General features: G+C 45.9%; 1 protein-coding gene across 7 annotated transcripts in view; it reads left to right on the forward strand.

Moving 5' to 3' along the window:
- Positions 1 to 232: 232 nt before the first annotated feature.
- LOC119954680 (suppressor of tumorigenicity 7 protein homolog) overlaps positions 233 to 15,279 on the forward strand; it is a 207,832-nt gene continuing 192,785 nt past the window's right edge. For 6 of the 7 annotated variants that reach the window (XM_038780146.1, XM_038780137.1, XM_038780139.1 and 3 more), the window contains exon 1: positions 233 to 422. In XM_038780146.1, coding sequence (XP_038636074.1) covers positions 272 to 422 — 151 coding nt within the window. In that variant the 5' untranslated portion in view covers positions 233 to 271. The remainder of the gene's footprint in view (positions 423 to 15,279) is intronic. The other variant, XM_038780142.1, reaches the window with a different exon arrangement.

Here is a 15,279-nt window from a genome sequence, read left to right on the forward strand (position 1 = left end):
CAGGGTTGGAGCCCGGGGACGGGTCCCGGGACCCAGCTTGCGCGCGCTCCGGGACCCAGCTTGCGCGCGCTCCGGGACCCAGCTTGCGCGCGCTCCGGGACCCAGCTTGCGCGCGCTCCGGGACCCAGCTTGCGCGCGCTCCGGGGCCCAGCTTGCGCGCGCTCCGGGGCCCAGCTTGCGCGGGCTCCGGGGCCCAGCTTGCGCGCGCTCCGGGACCCAGCTTGCGCGGGGCCGCGGGCGCGCGCGCGGAGAGCCGCGGCCGGGGCGGGAAATGGCTGAAGCCAGCGGCAGCCTGCTGGAGCAGCTCAAGTCCTGCATCGTCTGGTCGTGGACCTACCTGTGGACGCTCTGGTTCTTCCTGATGCTCTTCCTCGTCTACATCCTGCGGGTCCCTCTGAAGATCAACGACAATCTGAGCACCGGTAAATAATTTTTTAAAAATAGGATTAAAATCAGGGGGGGGAAGTTCAACAAGTTTTCTGTTGTTGTTGTTGGAGAGATGAGATGAGGGGAGGGGAGCCTGGAAACTGCTCAACCCGTCCCAAGACGTGCACCCCGCTAAATCCCCCCCCTAATAACAAAACACTTTCGCCATAAAACCATCGGGTTTGACAAAAATAAAACTGGTAAAGACCCCAAACAGAGTGCAGCTACATCTCTTCCGCAGGGTCCTAGCGCCCGCCGAAAGTCACCACCTCTCCCTAACCCCCCCTCCCCCTCATAAACCACACTGTCAGCCTGAGGGGCCAGAATGACCTCTCCATTCGCCTTTTTTTTTCTCCTTCTTCTTCTGGAGGTTGGAGGGGATTTTCTTTTCTTTTAACCTGCCAGATAGATTTCTGCTCCAGATCTGCCCAGTTCGGTCCAGACCCTCTCTTGCAAACTGACTTGCTCTCCAGGTGTGAGTGAGCGGCAATCTCTCTTCTTGGTCAGTTGTGTGGTGGGGTGGACAACCTATGGTTTCCGTTACTTGAGCTGACGTTTACCGGGCGGTGGGCTTCTTCCCTCCAGCGCCAGCTTGATCTTTTAGCCCTGTTCACGGGCATCTGTTTTTTAATGCCCTCTCTGCCAGTTATTTCTGTTGCGGGTGGCACAGTGGTTGGCACTCCTGCCACGCAGCTCCAGGGACACGGGTTCAATTCCGGCCTCGGGTGACTGTCTCAGTGGAGTTTGTACTTTCTCCCCGTGTCTACGTGAATTTCCTTCGGGTGCGCCAGTTTCCTCCCACAGTCCAAAGATGTGCAGGTTAGGTGGATTGGCCATTATAAATAGCCTCTTAGTGCCCAAAAGGTTAGGTGGGGTTACTGGGTTACGGGAATAGGGTGGAGACTGGGCCTAAGTCGGATGCTCTTTCCAAGGGCTGATGCAGGCTCAGTGGGCCGAATGGCCTCCTTCTGCACTGTAAATTCTATGATTTTCATAGTCTATTGGTTCCCTCACTTTTGTGCCACTGTGCCCATTGTTTCCCCTTTCTGTGCCCAGTCACGTTTTCACACAATTCTCCCTCTCAAACTTAATTCCCTTTGCCCTAAACGTATTTCTTTGGCTCTATCCTCTCTATTTTGTCAGCCGTATTTATTGCTACTTTCTCTGTTCTCTTGATACATTTTTTTTCTGGTTAAACTTAACTTTCTCAGATAAAAGCTTGAGGTTTGACAATGGCTGAGTTCATGTTTATGTGCGAGCAGCTGGGTCCGTGGTCCACTGAGATTTCACACAGTTAGAATTGTGGAACTTCAGGACCGAAAGCCCAGCAGGAATAATGTAGCTCTGGGAATACAGCAGGAAGGAAGAGAGGGGCCTGGGCGAGTGAAAGCTCTGGCTGATCTCAAGTTAACATTTACAAGAAAGTGTAAATGTACCTCATGCCCCACAGTTAGGTAGCCACATAGATCGCACCAAGCGCAAAACATGTAATTATGCAGATTAGTGGATTTCCTGTGAGCTGCACATGGGAAATCAAATTATATACTTTTTGAAGAAGGACGTTATATAGTAACAGGCAATGCATTCTGCTGGGCTCTCCTCCCAGGTTTTGAACAAATACAAACCCCAATTAATCTGAAACTCTGCTGCCTATGCGTTGTCCTGAAGTAGTCTGCGCACTTGTCATTTAAGCCTTTGGCTTCCTGTCCTCGATGCATTAAATTCAAAATACTTGTCCTCATTTACAGATTCCTCCACAGCCTCATCTCCTTCATGTTTGCTTTCCGACTGTATAATGCAGCTTCCTAAGTATCTTCCTCATAACTCAACCCCTGCCCCTTTCTGAGCTGCTGCTCCTCCATTCAGTAACAGCGCCAGGGTCCCAGGCTCGATTCCCTGCTGGGTCACTGTCTGTGCGGAGTCTGCATGTTCTCCCCGTGTCTGCTTGGGTTTCCTCTGGGTGCTCCGGTTTCCTCCCATAGTCCAAAGACAAGCAGGTTAGGTGGATTGGCCATGATAAATTGCCCTTAGTGACCAAAAAAAAAGGTTAAGAGGGGTTATTGGATTAGAGGGATAGGGTGGAAGTGAGGGCTTAAGTGGGTCGGTGCAGACTTGATGGGCCGAATGGCCTCATTCTGCACCGTAGGTTCTATGTTCTGTGCAGGTCTTATTATATTCAATCTTGAAATGTGAGCATTGCTGGCCAGGCACTGTTGTTTGGGAAGGTGAACTACCTTTTGAACCACTGCAGTCCATTTGGTATAAGTACACCCACAGTGTTGTTAGGGAGGACGTTCCAGGATTTTGACGTAACCACAATGAAAGAGTTGCGATATAATTCTAAGTCAGGATGGTGGGTTTGTGACTTGGAAGGGAACACCTGGTATGGAGGGCATTAGCTATGAGGAGCGGTTGGATAAACTTGGTTTGTTCTCAATGGAACGACGGAGGTTGAAGGGGCGACCTGATAGAGGGCTACAAAATTATGAGGGGCATAGACAGAGTGGATAGTCAGGTTTTTTTCCCAGGGTGGAGGGGCCAATTACTAGAGAGCACAGGTTTAAGGTGTGAGGGGAAAGGTTTAGAGGAGATGTACGAGGCAAGTTTTTTTACACAGAGGGTAGTGGGTGCCTGGAACTCGCTGCCTGAGGAGGTGGTGGAAGGAGGGACGATAGTGACATTTAAGGGGCATCTTGACAAATACATGAATAGATGGGAATAGAGGGATACGGACCCAGGAAGTGTAGAAGATTTTAGTTTAGTCGGGCAGCATGGTCGGCACGGGCTTGGAGGCCGAAGGGCCTGTTCCTGTGTTGTACTTTTCTTTGTTCACTACACTACCATGATGCCCTTTGAACCCAGATCTTTGGCCTCCGAGGTAGGGATGCAAACCCACTGCATGACAAGGGCCTTCTTTTATAAGTACAGCATTGAAAGATGAAGAACTCTGCAATTGTTACAGTTAAATGAATGGTGTCCATTTCTGATCAGACCTCCCTCGAACACTGCTTCCAGTTCTAGTCAGATCCATCTTGAGAACTGTGTCCAATTCTAGGGGAGGTAGTGTCGTAGTGGTATTGTCACTGGACTAGTAATCCAGAGACCCATGCTCTGGGGACAAGGGTTCGAATCCCACCAGGGCAGATGGCGGAACTTCAATTCAACTTCAAAAGAAACCTGGAATCAAAAGTCTAACGATGGCCATGATACTATTGTCAATTGTTGTGAAAACCCATCTGGTTCACTATTGACCTTTAGGGAGTGAAATCTCATCCTTACCTGATCTGGCCTACATGTGACTCCAAACCCACAGCAATTTGGTGGACTCTTAAATGCCCTCAGGGATGGGGAACAAATGCTGGCCCAGCCAGCGATGCCCACATATAGGTGAATGGGTAAAGCTATGGCAGTTGCTGGTTAATATTGGGGGGGGGGGGGGGGATGCTGTGGTGTCTTTACTTTGGATATGAGAAAGATGAATCAGAATATCTTGAGTGACTGGAAGCTGTAGCAGAAGCAAAGGGGTTTAGGTGCCCATGTACATAAATCCATAAAAGCTAGAACATAGCTACAAATTGAATCTAAAAGCCCAATGAATATTAGTCTTTATCTCAAAGGGGTTAGAATCCAACAGTGAAGCAGTGATGGTTCAGTTGCACAGAGCCTTTGTTTGGCCTCAGCTGGAGTACAGTATTACCGTACCTTCAGTTTTCACCATTGAACCACAAGAGAAGATATGTTGGCCTTCGGGCACTGTGAGGATTCACCAGAACGATAACAGATTCACCAGAATGATACCAGGGCTTAAAACTTTGGTTAACTTATGAGGACGCTTCCATAAACCTGTTCAGTATTCCCTCAAGTTTAGAAGGTCCAGGGTCACCTAAGCAAGATATTGGCTAGGGTACAAATAGAGAAAAAACAATTTCCTTTGGTGGGGAAATCTAGAAAGAGTGTATGGAACCTAAAAATTAGGGCAAAGCCATTTGTGTGTGAAATCAGGACGCACCTTTTTTCATAAAGTGTAGTAGAAACTGGAAACTCGCAAAGGACTGTGTGTTTTAGGTCAGATGAAACTAATAAATTTTTGTTGGGTATGGCGACCATGGAATGGGAACAAACGTGGGTGAATAGAATTGAAGTACAGATTTTCCAATATTCAAAGGATGATGTGAGGAGCTGAATAACCCATTCCGGAGTCCCTACATTTCTATGTAAGCATCAATTTAGAGTTTGCAAGTTGAAGAACAATCAATTCCAAAACGAGTGCCTAAATTGGCTAACAAATTCACCGGTTAGCAACTGCATTGAAGCTTCCCCGAGTGTGAGAGGCGACTTGGGTGGAATTCGAGAACGTGAGTTAAAAATAGCTTGGGTCGACGTGGGATTTTCCATGGCGGTAATGGTAGGGCTGGTGCCTACTTTTCTCTTTTGCAGTACTTTGTTTTAACCAGCACTCATGGCAGGCTTTTGGTCCATTTTGTTTTAAATGGTTGTTTCAAATATGTAAATATAAAATTTTGCATGGATTTATTGGTGGATATTGACTCTGAAGTGAGAAATACCTGACGTTTCAAAGTGGCATCAATTCCTATTCCACTCGAGGGTGAGAAACAGTGCCTTGCTTTGCATTTGAGTGAGGCATTTTGTTTTTATGGCATAATCTCCCACTTTGTAATGTAAAACACAAATGTCCACTTATCTTAATGTAATCCATGTTGCTCTGTATGCATTTATTATGTCTTCGCGACTTGGTGTGTATATTTATATTATACATAGATTGCATCTTAATAAAACAAAGAATTCTCCCTGATTTTATGGTTTTCATGGATCTTGTCAGTAATTATTGCCAATTGCCTGTTTTGAGGAGTTCTTGATATGAAGAGTTTCAGAATGTTCCAGGAGATCCACCTTCGTTCTCAGGAGGTCCTCCTTCCGGTTTCCGAGTGCTCTCGGTGATCTGCCTTCATTTTCGGGAGGTGCACCTTCTTTCTCCAATGGTGGCTCAGTGATGTTGGGCACCCTTTCACTGTGATGCCCAGACACAATGGATGGACTAGACGTCATCCAGGCCTGCCCCGCCACTGAATATGACGTGAAACACCCGGATGCATAATAATGAGATTGAGGCTGGAAGATTTGACGTGTTTTCCCACTGGCTGCCGCAGCGGGAAACATTCCATGTTCCTGCACTTGGTCTCAAAAAGGAAGCATTCTGCCCATTATCCGTAAAACGTTTTCAATAAATTCCCTGGCACTGAATTTAGTAAACTGGAATCTATGGAGTCAGATCATATTTCTGAGAACTGTGTGTTCCTTTACATTTAATTACTTTGGAAGTCTTTTACCTAATTTTGGAATTCTGAGTTTGGGTGAGGAAGTAGCTCTATTTAATTTTTTATAGGTCTGAAAGTCCAATTGCTTGCAAACTGAGCTGCTCACTGTTTACTTACAGTTCGTAAAAAGCTGGCTGTCAACCACAGATCAATCACCACAATGATCTCATCGCTCCATTTGTGCCGGAGTGCTACCTTGTGCTGTCAGTCCGTGTGCCCAAACTCCAGCTTTCGCCAGTTAAAGGTTGGAAAGACTAGCCGTCGACATTGGTGCCCCATCCTAAACATCCTACCATGGATTCCACCCTCCCCCTCCCCAGTCACTGCCTCAGCGTAAACCAGGTTTTCAGTGACTTTGGAGTCATATTCAACTATGAGATAGAATTCCATCGCCTGTACATTCCTCGCTCCCTGTACATCACAAAGGCTGCCAACTCCATCTCCATTACATCGCCTGCCCTGGCCTAGCTGCTCTGAAACCCTCGTCCATGCTTTTGTAACCGTGGAACTCGATTGCTCTCGCATTTTCCGTGACCATTGGCTCATTCAAACTTTCCCACTTGTATCCCAACCCTGTTTACCCGTCACCCCATTTTTGCCAACCTGCATTGGATTGCCGACATCCCAGCGTGTCGGAATTAAAGTATTTGTCTGTACTTTTATATCCCATCGTTGGTCTCGCCTATGTTTATTTCTTAAACAAACTCTTGTTGCGTGTACAGTTATTATCGGGATTTTGTTTGGAAGAATTTGTACAGTAACTTCGTTGAAGCCTACTTGTGACAATAAGCGTTTATTATAATATTATTATTGTAAAGCCTGTTATTCACTGCTGTAATGTGATCTTCAGACTGTGCTGAATGCCATTTGTAAAAACAGTTACCAATGGCCTAGTAATAGTCTATTTTATGCAGAGAAGGGCTTAGTCTAGTCAGTGTTGAACGTACATTTTTAATTCTTTAATATTTTAAATATTATGAGTGTTTTAAATATTTAAAATTTTTAGCTCACTTAGGAACAAAGAAATATAGAAAATAGTAACAGGAGTCGGCCATTCGGCCCTTTGAGCCTGCTCCATCATTCAGTATTATCATGCCTGATCCTCTATCTTAATGCCATATTCCCGCGCTCTCCCCTTTAGTGTCCAGATCGTAATCTATTTCTTTCCTAAGCACATTCAGTGACCTTGCCCCCACAGCCACCCATGGGAGAGAATTTCTCAGGTTCACCACCCTCTGAGTGAAGAAATTTCTCCTCATCTCAGTCCTTAATAGCCTATCCGTATCCTGAGACCATGACCCCTCACCCTAGCCAAACGCAACATCATCCCTGCATCGAGTCTGTCCAGCCCTGCCAGAACGTTATGCGTTTCAATGAGACCCCCCTCTCATTTTTCTAATCTCCAGTGAATACAGCCTAGTTGACCCAATCTCTCCTCATATGAGGAGTCAGGCAGCAGTCAGACGAACATTCGCTGCAGTCCCTCTATGGCAAGTATATATTGAAGATCAAAACTGCACATAGTACTCTCACCAAGGACCTGTACAGCTGTAGTAAAGACATCCTTTCTCCTGTACATGGGTACTTATGAAACTTTGAATAATTTGCTTCACTGCCTTGTGATTCTGATAAAGCAATGTAGTGCATCACAGTTCAGTGCATTTTCTTGTACTGAACCGCATCATTTCAATGTTTAACTGACTAATTTTGCTTGTAGAGTGCAGTTTACCCTGTTCGTGGGTGGCACGGTAGTGCAGTGGTTAGCACTGTTGCTTCACAGCGCTAGGGTCCCAGGTTCGGTTCCCAGCTTGGGTCACTGTCTGTGCGGAGTCTGCACGTTCTCCCCGTGTCTGCGTGGGATTCTTCCAGGTGCTCCGGTTTCCTCCCACAAGTCCCGAAACACGTGCTTTTTAGGTGAATTGGACATTCTGAATCCTCCCTCCGTGTACTCGAACAGGCGCCAGAGCGTGGCAACTAGGGGATTTTCACAGTAACGTCATTGCAGCGTTAATATAAAAACTATTATTATCTTCCAGTGTTTAAAGCATACTCTGAATGGAACTCATTGTTACTGATTATTTAAATTAACTTTGAGGAGGTTAAAACTGGAAAGGATTACGGCCAAGATTTACCGACCAAACTGCTGCGTGTTTTTTGGCGGCGGAGTTTTACCGATCCCGCCATTGTCAATGGGATTTCCCGTGAAGGAGTGGGACCGGAGTACCCCGCCGGCACGAACGGTGGGTAGATCGCGCCCTATGTCTCAATTAGCCACATTTGCAAATGATACAAAATATGGAGGGGTGGTGGGTTAAGTTCAACAAACCGGCCTTAGGACTGAGACAGAGTTTACTATGAAAAGGATCACCACAGGTAGGGTGAAAGGAGTTGCATATTGAAAGCAAAAATGGGAGATATGAGTTAGCTAGGAGAGATGTTGAAAAATTTCTAAACTTAAAAGGTGCCACCTATCAATAGAGGAAATACAGGCTGGATTATCCTGTCAAATCAATGGAGTAGAAGTCTAAAGCTGTCCAACATCCTGATCAGGATATTTCTTGAGTTCTGCGTTCAGTTCTGGCCACAGGGGCACAAAAGAAGCGTTCACCTTGTGTGAAGTGCTGCAGAGAATATTAGAATGAGAGGGGATCTTTTGCAGAGGGCTATAAAATAATAGAAAATGGAAGACTAAATCCATGTACTATTTTAGGTCACATCACAACAGCAGTACAATGGGAGATAGGAACAAGCTCGAAAAAGGCAGATTCTGGCCTGACATCGGGAAGCACTTCTTCAAGCAAAGACTGATTTTAATCCTGGAATGCCATTCTTGAATTCTGAGACAGAAACTTGAAGTGTTCAAGGACTAGTTGAGATGCTGTTATTTGGGGAAGAGGCACTGCTGGGCACCTAGAAAACGATGGCTATCTTGCTGATCTTTCTGAGTATTCTCCTCGATCGTAGCAGCAGTCAATGCCCTGAGCATTGTACAAATAAGTATGAACCAGCTATTCTATAGATTGATTGGGGTGTGGGTTTGCTGCTGATGTTTCTCTGATAGTGAGTTCTTTTGTGTGGAAGGTACTGACTGAATGCTGAACACTTTCGAATGGGAGGGACATTGGAGAATGAGTCAAATGACAGCTGTCATGGTGTGGGTTGGTTAGTCTTGCTTAGTAATTGATGGGGGGGGGGGGGGGGGGGGGGGGAGAGACAAAATCTGCAAATACACTTTGAGGTCCAGTACTTTCGATTGATCGGGAGGTTGTTTCTATGAAATTTTCACATGTTGCTATTAGTCTTAATCTGTATCGAATCAAAAATGAAATGCAGCAGACAGTCTCAAGATAGTAAGGCCACAGACCTGAAACACTTTGTCCCAGTTATAATAAAAAATAAAGGCCCTCACCCCTCGAAACCACTATCCTCCATACACTTCCTATGCCTCAAACCCTGCCACCTAATGCCTCAACCCATATGCTTTGGCCCCTTATGCCCCTCATGCCAATCCTCCCCACCCCCAACAACCCCTATGGTCCCTAGTGCATCCCATGCAAAGATATGTCCCAACAAAACCCCAATGGTCCCTCAAGCCCCCTATACCACGCTATAGCATTTCCATGCCCATTCACCGTATAAAAGTAACAAGCACCATAGTGACAATGGGATGTGTAAAAAAACTTTTTAAAAAGTCATTCATTGATAACTTTCCACTTCTGTGAAAAAAAATCTCAAGCACTGGGGCAGTTCACTCCCAATGTGTGCCAGGAGAGATCCCTCCCCCAAACCCTGCTCACACAGAAAAGGGAACCCCCCCCCCAGTGGAACTCCACAGAGGGCCTCCCCCTTGGCAGTGCCAGCCTGGCAAGCATGCACCCAATGTGGGTTTTCCTCGACTGCTACATGTTTTCAAAAAGCAGTTGTAAACCTTGCTGATCTGACGTCATGTCATCGAGGGGGACTTCCAAATGTGGGGTAAACGGGAGGGGGAGGGGGAAGCTCGCTAATTATACAAAGGTTTATTCAAATGTTTTGAAATTACCGGTGAAAGGTGGAGAAAATCAGAAAACGTGATCTCGCCGTTGCAAATCTGGTTTTCCGATTCTCGTGAGTTTTGCACCCATATTGCCCTTTGCGCTTACAGCTAACGCGGATGAAGCATCGTGTCCTTTGTGACCATTTAACTGCACATCTTTATCCTGTTTGCTCTCCCTTTTTTAAACAAAGCTGCGCAGTCATATTGAAATAGAAGCAGAAAATAATTTAAATATAGTGTCAATTAAATTCTTGACTTAAGCCCTATATCAGTATAACTGGTACACCCATTTTCCATAGCCCCTCTCAGTCCCTCTTTGAATACCTTTGTCAGTGCTGTTCTTGAAACAATCCCAGCAAGGTTGCGAGAAGTTGACCTCTTCTTTTAGTTATCTGAAAGCAGCTCACTGTCTTCCTATTTCCTCCCCACGAGGAAAACAGTTTGTTTCCATTCCATACCTGTTTCTTTCAGAGAGATTGAGGCATTTTTATGAATCGTTATCTTGGCACCCTGTGGCATAGTGAGTCAGTGCACCTGAAAATCAAATGGATCACGGAACGTTGCGCTCCTACCTACTTCAATCAGGCTGAGCGTTTTGAATAAAATCGGCCATCAATATATTGCAGTTTCTCAGTGGATGGGTGAATTTAATAAAGGACATTCAGCCCTGTTTGAACATGCTGACCCCGTTTGCTCATTCACAAAGTTTTCATATCCGTGGAGATGATGACTCACCTATGATGGGTGGTTTACAATTGTAAGGATACCGCTTCTCCCCTTCAGGAATTAATTTGTGGACAGGATCAGATTAAGCAGCCCATATGTAAAGAGAAGGAGGAAAGCCAAACAGGAGTATGTTCATTGCCAGGAACCTGCCCACACATAATTCAAACAAAAAAATAATAATTTTGTTGACTTCAGTGACTAATTCATTCCAGTGACTAAGTTATTTCCCTTGGAAAGTGGCCGCTGGAACCGGGATTGCGTATAGAATTGGGAATCGGGTATCTAGAAATTCCATTACTTGTTGTCTAAACATCCTGGTAAAGGAGCTCTCGGGTGCTGGATTTAAAATAAATGAATAGTGCTGGACCAGCCCGAGGTGGGCAGTGAGGCCCTGAGCAAAACTGCGGAGTTTCCCACGCGTTCGCTCACTTGTGCCAGGGTGAAAGATGAGATGGAATTGGTAGAAAAACGTGCAGAAAGAAAAAGAAAGGAGTCAAAAATGACATCCATATTCAAATCAGCCAGTCTAAAGTCAATTGTGTAAAAACCCTTCGGCTGGAATTTGCTGGTCCCGCCTATGGCAGGAATGGTCATGGGGGGGGGCGGGGGGGCGGGGGGGACGGATAGCTTGATGGATCAGCCGTGGGACTGTTGACTTTGGGTGGGAATTTTGCGACAGGGCCAGAAAATCCCACCCTCAGAATCCATAATTTAATGTAAATTTAGCGAACACTTTGAACTACACGCGCTAAGCAAAGGACAGCCAGCATGGATTTGAGAGAGGAAAATCATGTTAGTTTTGAATGGTGGAAGGGAGGTGGAGCAAGAACTACACAGGCAAATTGAGGAAATAAATAAATAATGTAGAATAATAATCATGAGCGATTTAAACTACACAGCACCTTGATATTCATTTGACAGAAGAGATAAGTTGAGTGGATTCCTAAAAAGACCCCTTTATCCCCACTCTTTGCCTTCTGCCAGTCAGCCAATCCTCTATCCATGCCAGGATCTTACCCTTAACACCATGGGCTTTTAACTTATTTAACAGTCTCCTACGCGGCACCTTGTCAAAGGCTTTCTGGAAATCTAAATAAATCACCTCCACTGATTCTCCTTTGTCTAACTTGCTTGTTACCTCCTCAAAGAACTCTAACAGATTTGTCAGACACGACTTCCATTTGACAAAGCCGTGCTGACTCATTCCTATTTTACCGTGCACTTCCAAGTGCTTCGCGATCTCATCTTTAATAATAGACTCTAAAATCTTACCAATGACCGAAGTCAGGCTAACCGGCCTATAATTTCCCGTCTTCTGCCTCCCTCCCTTAAACAGTGGTGTTACATTAGCCACTTTCCGGTCCTCTGGGACCCTTCCTGCCTCTAGTGATTCCTGCAAGATCATCACTAATATCTCCACAATTTCCTCAGCTATCTCTTTTCTGGCTCTGTGGAGTTCCTTGGCACCTATTTCTATGTTAAAGGTGAAGTGTGATTGCAAACTCAGAAAATGCTGGACAATCTCGCCAGTTCTGACAGCATCTGTTTAGAGAGAGCAGAGCCAACTTTCGAGTCTGGAAGCTTCTTTGGCTGTCCTCCAGACTCAAAACGTCAGCTCTGTTCTCTCTCCACAGATGCTGTCAGACCTGCTGAGACTAATTGATTTATTCTCACGTGTACCGAGGTACAGTGAAAAGTATTGTTTTGCGTACAGTCCAGTCAGATTGTTCCATACATGAAAAACATAGAATATACGATAAATGCACAATGTAAGTACATAGACATTGAGTGTCGTGCTACTCAGTGGAGAAGATGTGTGGAGAGATCAGTTTAGTCCATTCAGTCTGGTAACAGCGGGGAAGAAGCTGATTTTCAATCTGTGCGTGTTCTCAGACTTTTGTATCTCCTGCCCAATGGAAGCGGTTGGAAGAGTGAATAATCCGGGTGGGAGCGGGATGGGAGGCAGGTTCGTGTGATGGACTGGGCGGTGTTCACGACTCTCTGTAGTTTCTTACCATCTTGGGCCGAGCAGTTTCCATACCAGGCTGTGATGCAGCCAGCTAGGGTGCTTTCTATGATACATCTGTAAAAATTGGTAAGAGTTAATGCGGACATACTGAATTTCCTTAGTTTCCTGAGGAAATATAGGCGCTGTGGTGCTGTCTTGGTCATAGCGGCGATGTGGGTGGACCAGGACAGGTTGTTGGTGATGTGCGCACCTAGGAATTTAAAGCTGACAACCATCACCACCTCGGCACCATTGATGCAGTCAGGGCTGTGTACGATACTTTGCTTCTTTAAGTCAACGACCAGCTCCTCAGTTTTGCTGACATAAGAATCATAGAATTTACAGTACAAATAGAATTTGGCCCATCAAGTCTGCACCTGCCCTTGGAAACAGCACCCTACTTAAACCCACGCCTCCATCCTATCCCGTAACCCAGCAATCTCTCCTAACCTTTTGGACACTAAGGGGCAATTTGGAAATGGCCAATCCACCTATCTTGCACATCTTTGGATTGTGGAAGGAAACCGAAGTACCCGGAAGAAACTCATGCAGACACTGGGAGAAAGTGCAAACTCCATTCCACAGTGCTAACCACTGTACCACCGTGCCGGCCTATTGAAGGCGAGATTGTCGTTGTTATACCACGCCACTAGTTTCTCTATCTCCATCCTGTCCTCTGACTCATCTGTTTAAGATCCAACCCACTGCGGTCATAGAACATAGAAAAATACAGCACAGAACAGGCCCTTCGGCCCACGATGTAGTGCCGAACTTTTGTCCTAGATTAAGAACAAATGAATCTACACCCCATCATTATACCGTAATCCATGTACCTATCCAATAGCTGCTTGAAGGTCCCTAACGTTTCCGACTCAACTACTTCCACAGGCAGTGCATTCCATGCCCCCACTACTCTCTGGGTAAAGAACCTACCTCTGACATCCCCCTGATATCTTCCACCATTCACCTTAAATTTATGTCCTCTTGTGTCATAAGAAAACTTGTAGCTGGAGTTGGCGCAAAAATTTGCCAAACAGTCATGTGTGTATAGGAAGTATACTAGGGCGCTAAGTATGTAGCCTTGCGGGGTGCCGTATTGAGGACTGTCCTGAAGGAGGTGTTGTTGTTTATCCTTACTGATTGTGGTCTATGGGTCAGAAAGTCGAGGATCCAGTTGAAGAGGGAGGAGCCAAGTCCTAGGTTTTGGAGTTTTGATATGAGCTTGGTTGGGATTATGGTGTTGAAGGCGGAGCTGTAGTCAATGAATAAGAGTCCGACGTAAGAGTCCCTGTTGTCGAGATGTTCCAGGGATGAGTGTAGGGTCAGGGAGATGGCGTCTGCTGTGTACCGGTTGTGGCGGTATGCAAATTGCAGTGGATCAAGGCATTCTGGGAGTATGGAGTTGATGTATCTCATGACCAACCTCTCGAAGCACTTCATAATAATAGATGTCAAGGCCACCGGGGGGTAGTCATTGAGGCACATTGTCTGGTTCTTCTTTGGCATCGATATGATGGTGGTCTTCTTGAAGCAGGTGGGAACCTTGGAACAGAGTAGGGAGAGGTTGAAGATGTTCGCGAACACACCCGCCAGTTGGTCCACGCAGGATCTGAGTGCGCGACCAGGGACTCCGTCAGGACCCGTTGCTACCGAGGGTTCACTTTCAAGAAAGCCGATCTGACATTGGGAGCTGTGTTGGTAGGTATGGGTGTGTCCAAGGCTGTTGGGGCAGTTGACAACGGTTTGTTTGGTTTCCTGCTCAATACGAGCATAGAATGCATCGAGTTCATTGGGGAGGGGTGCTCTGTTGCTGGAGATTCTACACAGCTTTGCATTGTAGCCCGGTTTGTTGTTTAAACCTGGCCACAGCCGACGGGTTTGTGTCATTAGTCTGTGACTCTAGCTTAGTTCGATATTGTCTCTTGGCGCCCCTGATGGTTTTGCGGAGGTTGGGTACCTAGATTGTCCAGCATTTTCTGTTTTTGTTTCAGATTCCAGCATCTGCAGTAATTTGCGCTTGTTATATGATTGCGAATTGTTGTTCACAAGTATGAGCATGGAGTGTAAGAGTCAAAAAGCAATTGCAGTTTTACAAACCATTGGTGAGGCCACATTTGGGTTATTGTGTGCCATTTTAGACACCCATTATAAAAGGACACTAAAGCTGTGATGAGTGTACAGCATCAATTCGCAAGGGTAATGCCAGGAACAAGGAGAGTTCCAAAGAGAGTCTTTAGATACTGAACTTGTTTCCATTGGTAACAACATTGGTTAAGTAGAGATTTAAGAGGTTTTCATCAGTTTTTTTTTGTGTGATTCTGTGAGTTTACAACATTGCAGAAGTAATGTAACAGCAAGAGCAAAGTTCACACAGTGAGTCGGAACATGCTGTGTGCAGTGAATGAGGATTATTAATAAATGCAACCTATTCTTAACTTACTGATTTGAAACTGGCTCCTTCACACACTGCTTTCATTATGTTCCCTGTTTCGTGTGAATTACTAACCAGTAGCATTTCTAGGGCAGCACGGTAGGACAAGTGGATAGCACTTTGGCTTCACAGCGCCAGGGTCCCAGGTTCGATTCCCTGCTGGGTCACTGTCTGTGCGGAGTCTGCACGTTCTCCCCGTGTCTGCGTGGGTTTCCTCCGGGTGCTCCGGTTTCCTCCCATAGTCCAAAGACAAGCAGGTTAGATGGATTGGCCAAGATAAATTGCCCTTAGTGATTTTAAAAAAAGGTTAAGAGGG

The sequence above is a fragment of the Scyliorhinus canicula genome, chromosome 20 (genome assembly GCF_902713615.1).
Source record: "Scyliorhinus canicula chromosome 20, sScyCan1.1, whole genome shotgun sequence".
Classification (NCBI taxonomy): domain Eukaryota; kingdom Metazoa; phylum Chordata; class Chondrichthyes; order Carcharhiniformes; family Scyliorhinidae; genus Scyliorhinus; species Scyliorhinus canicula.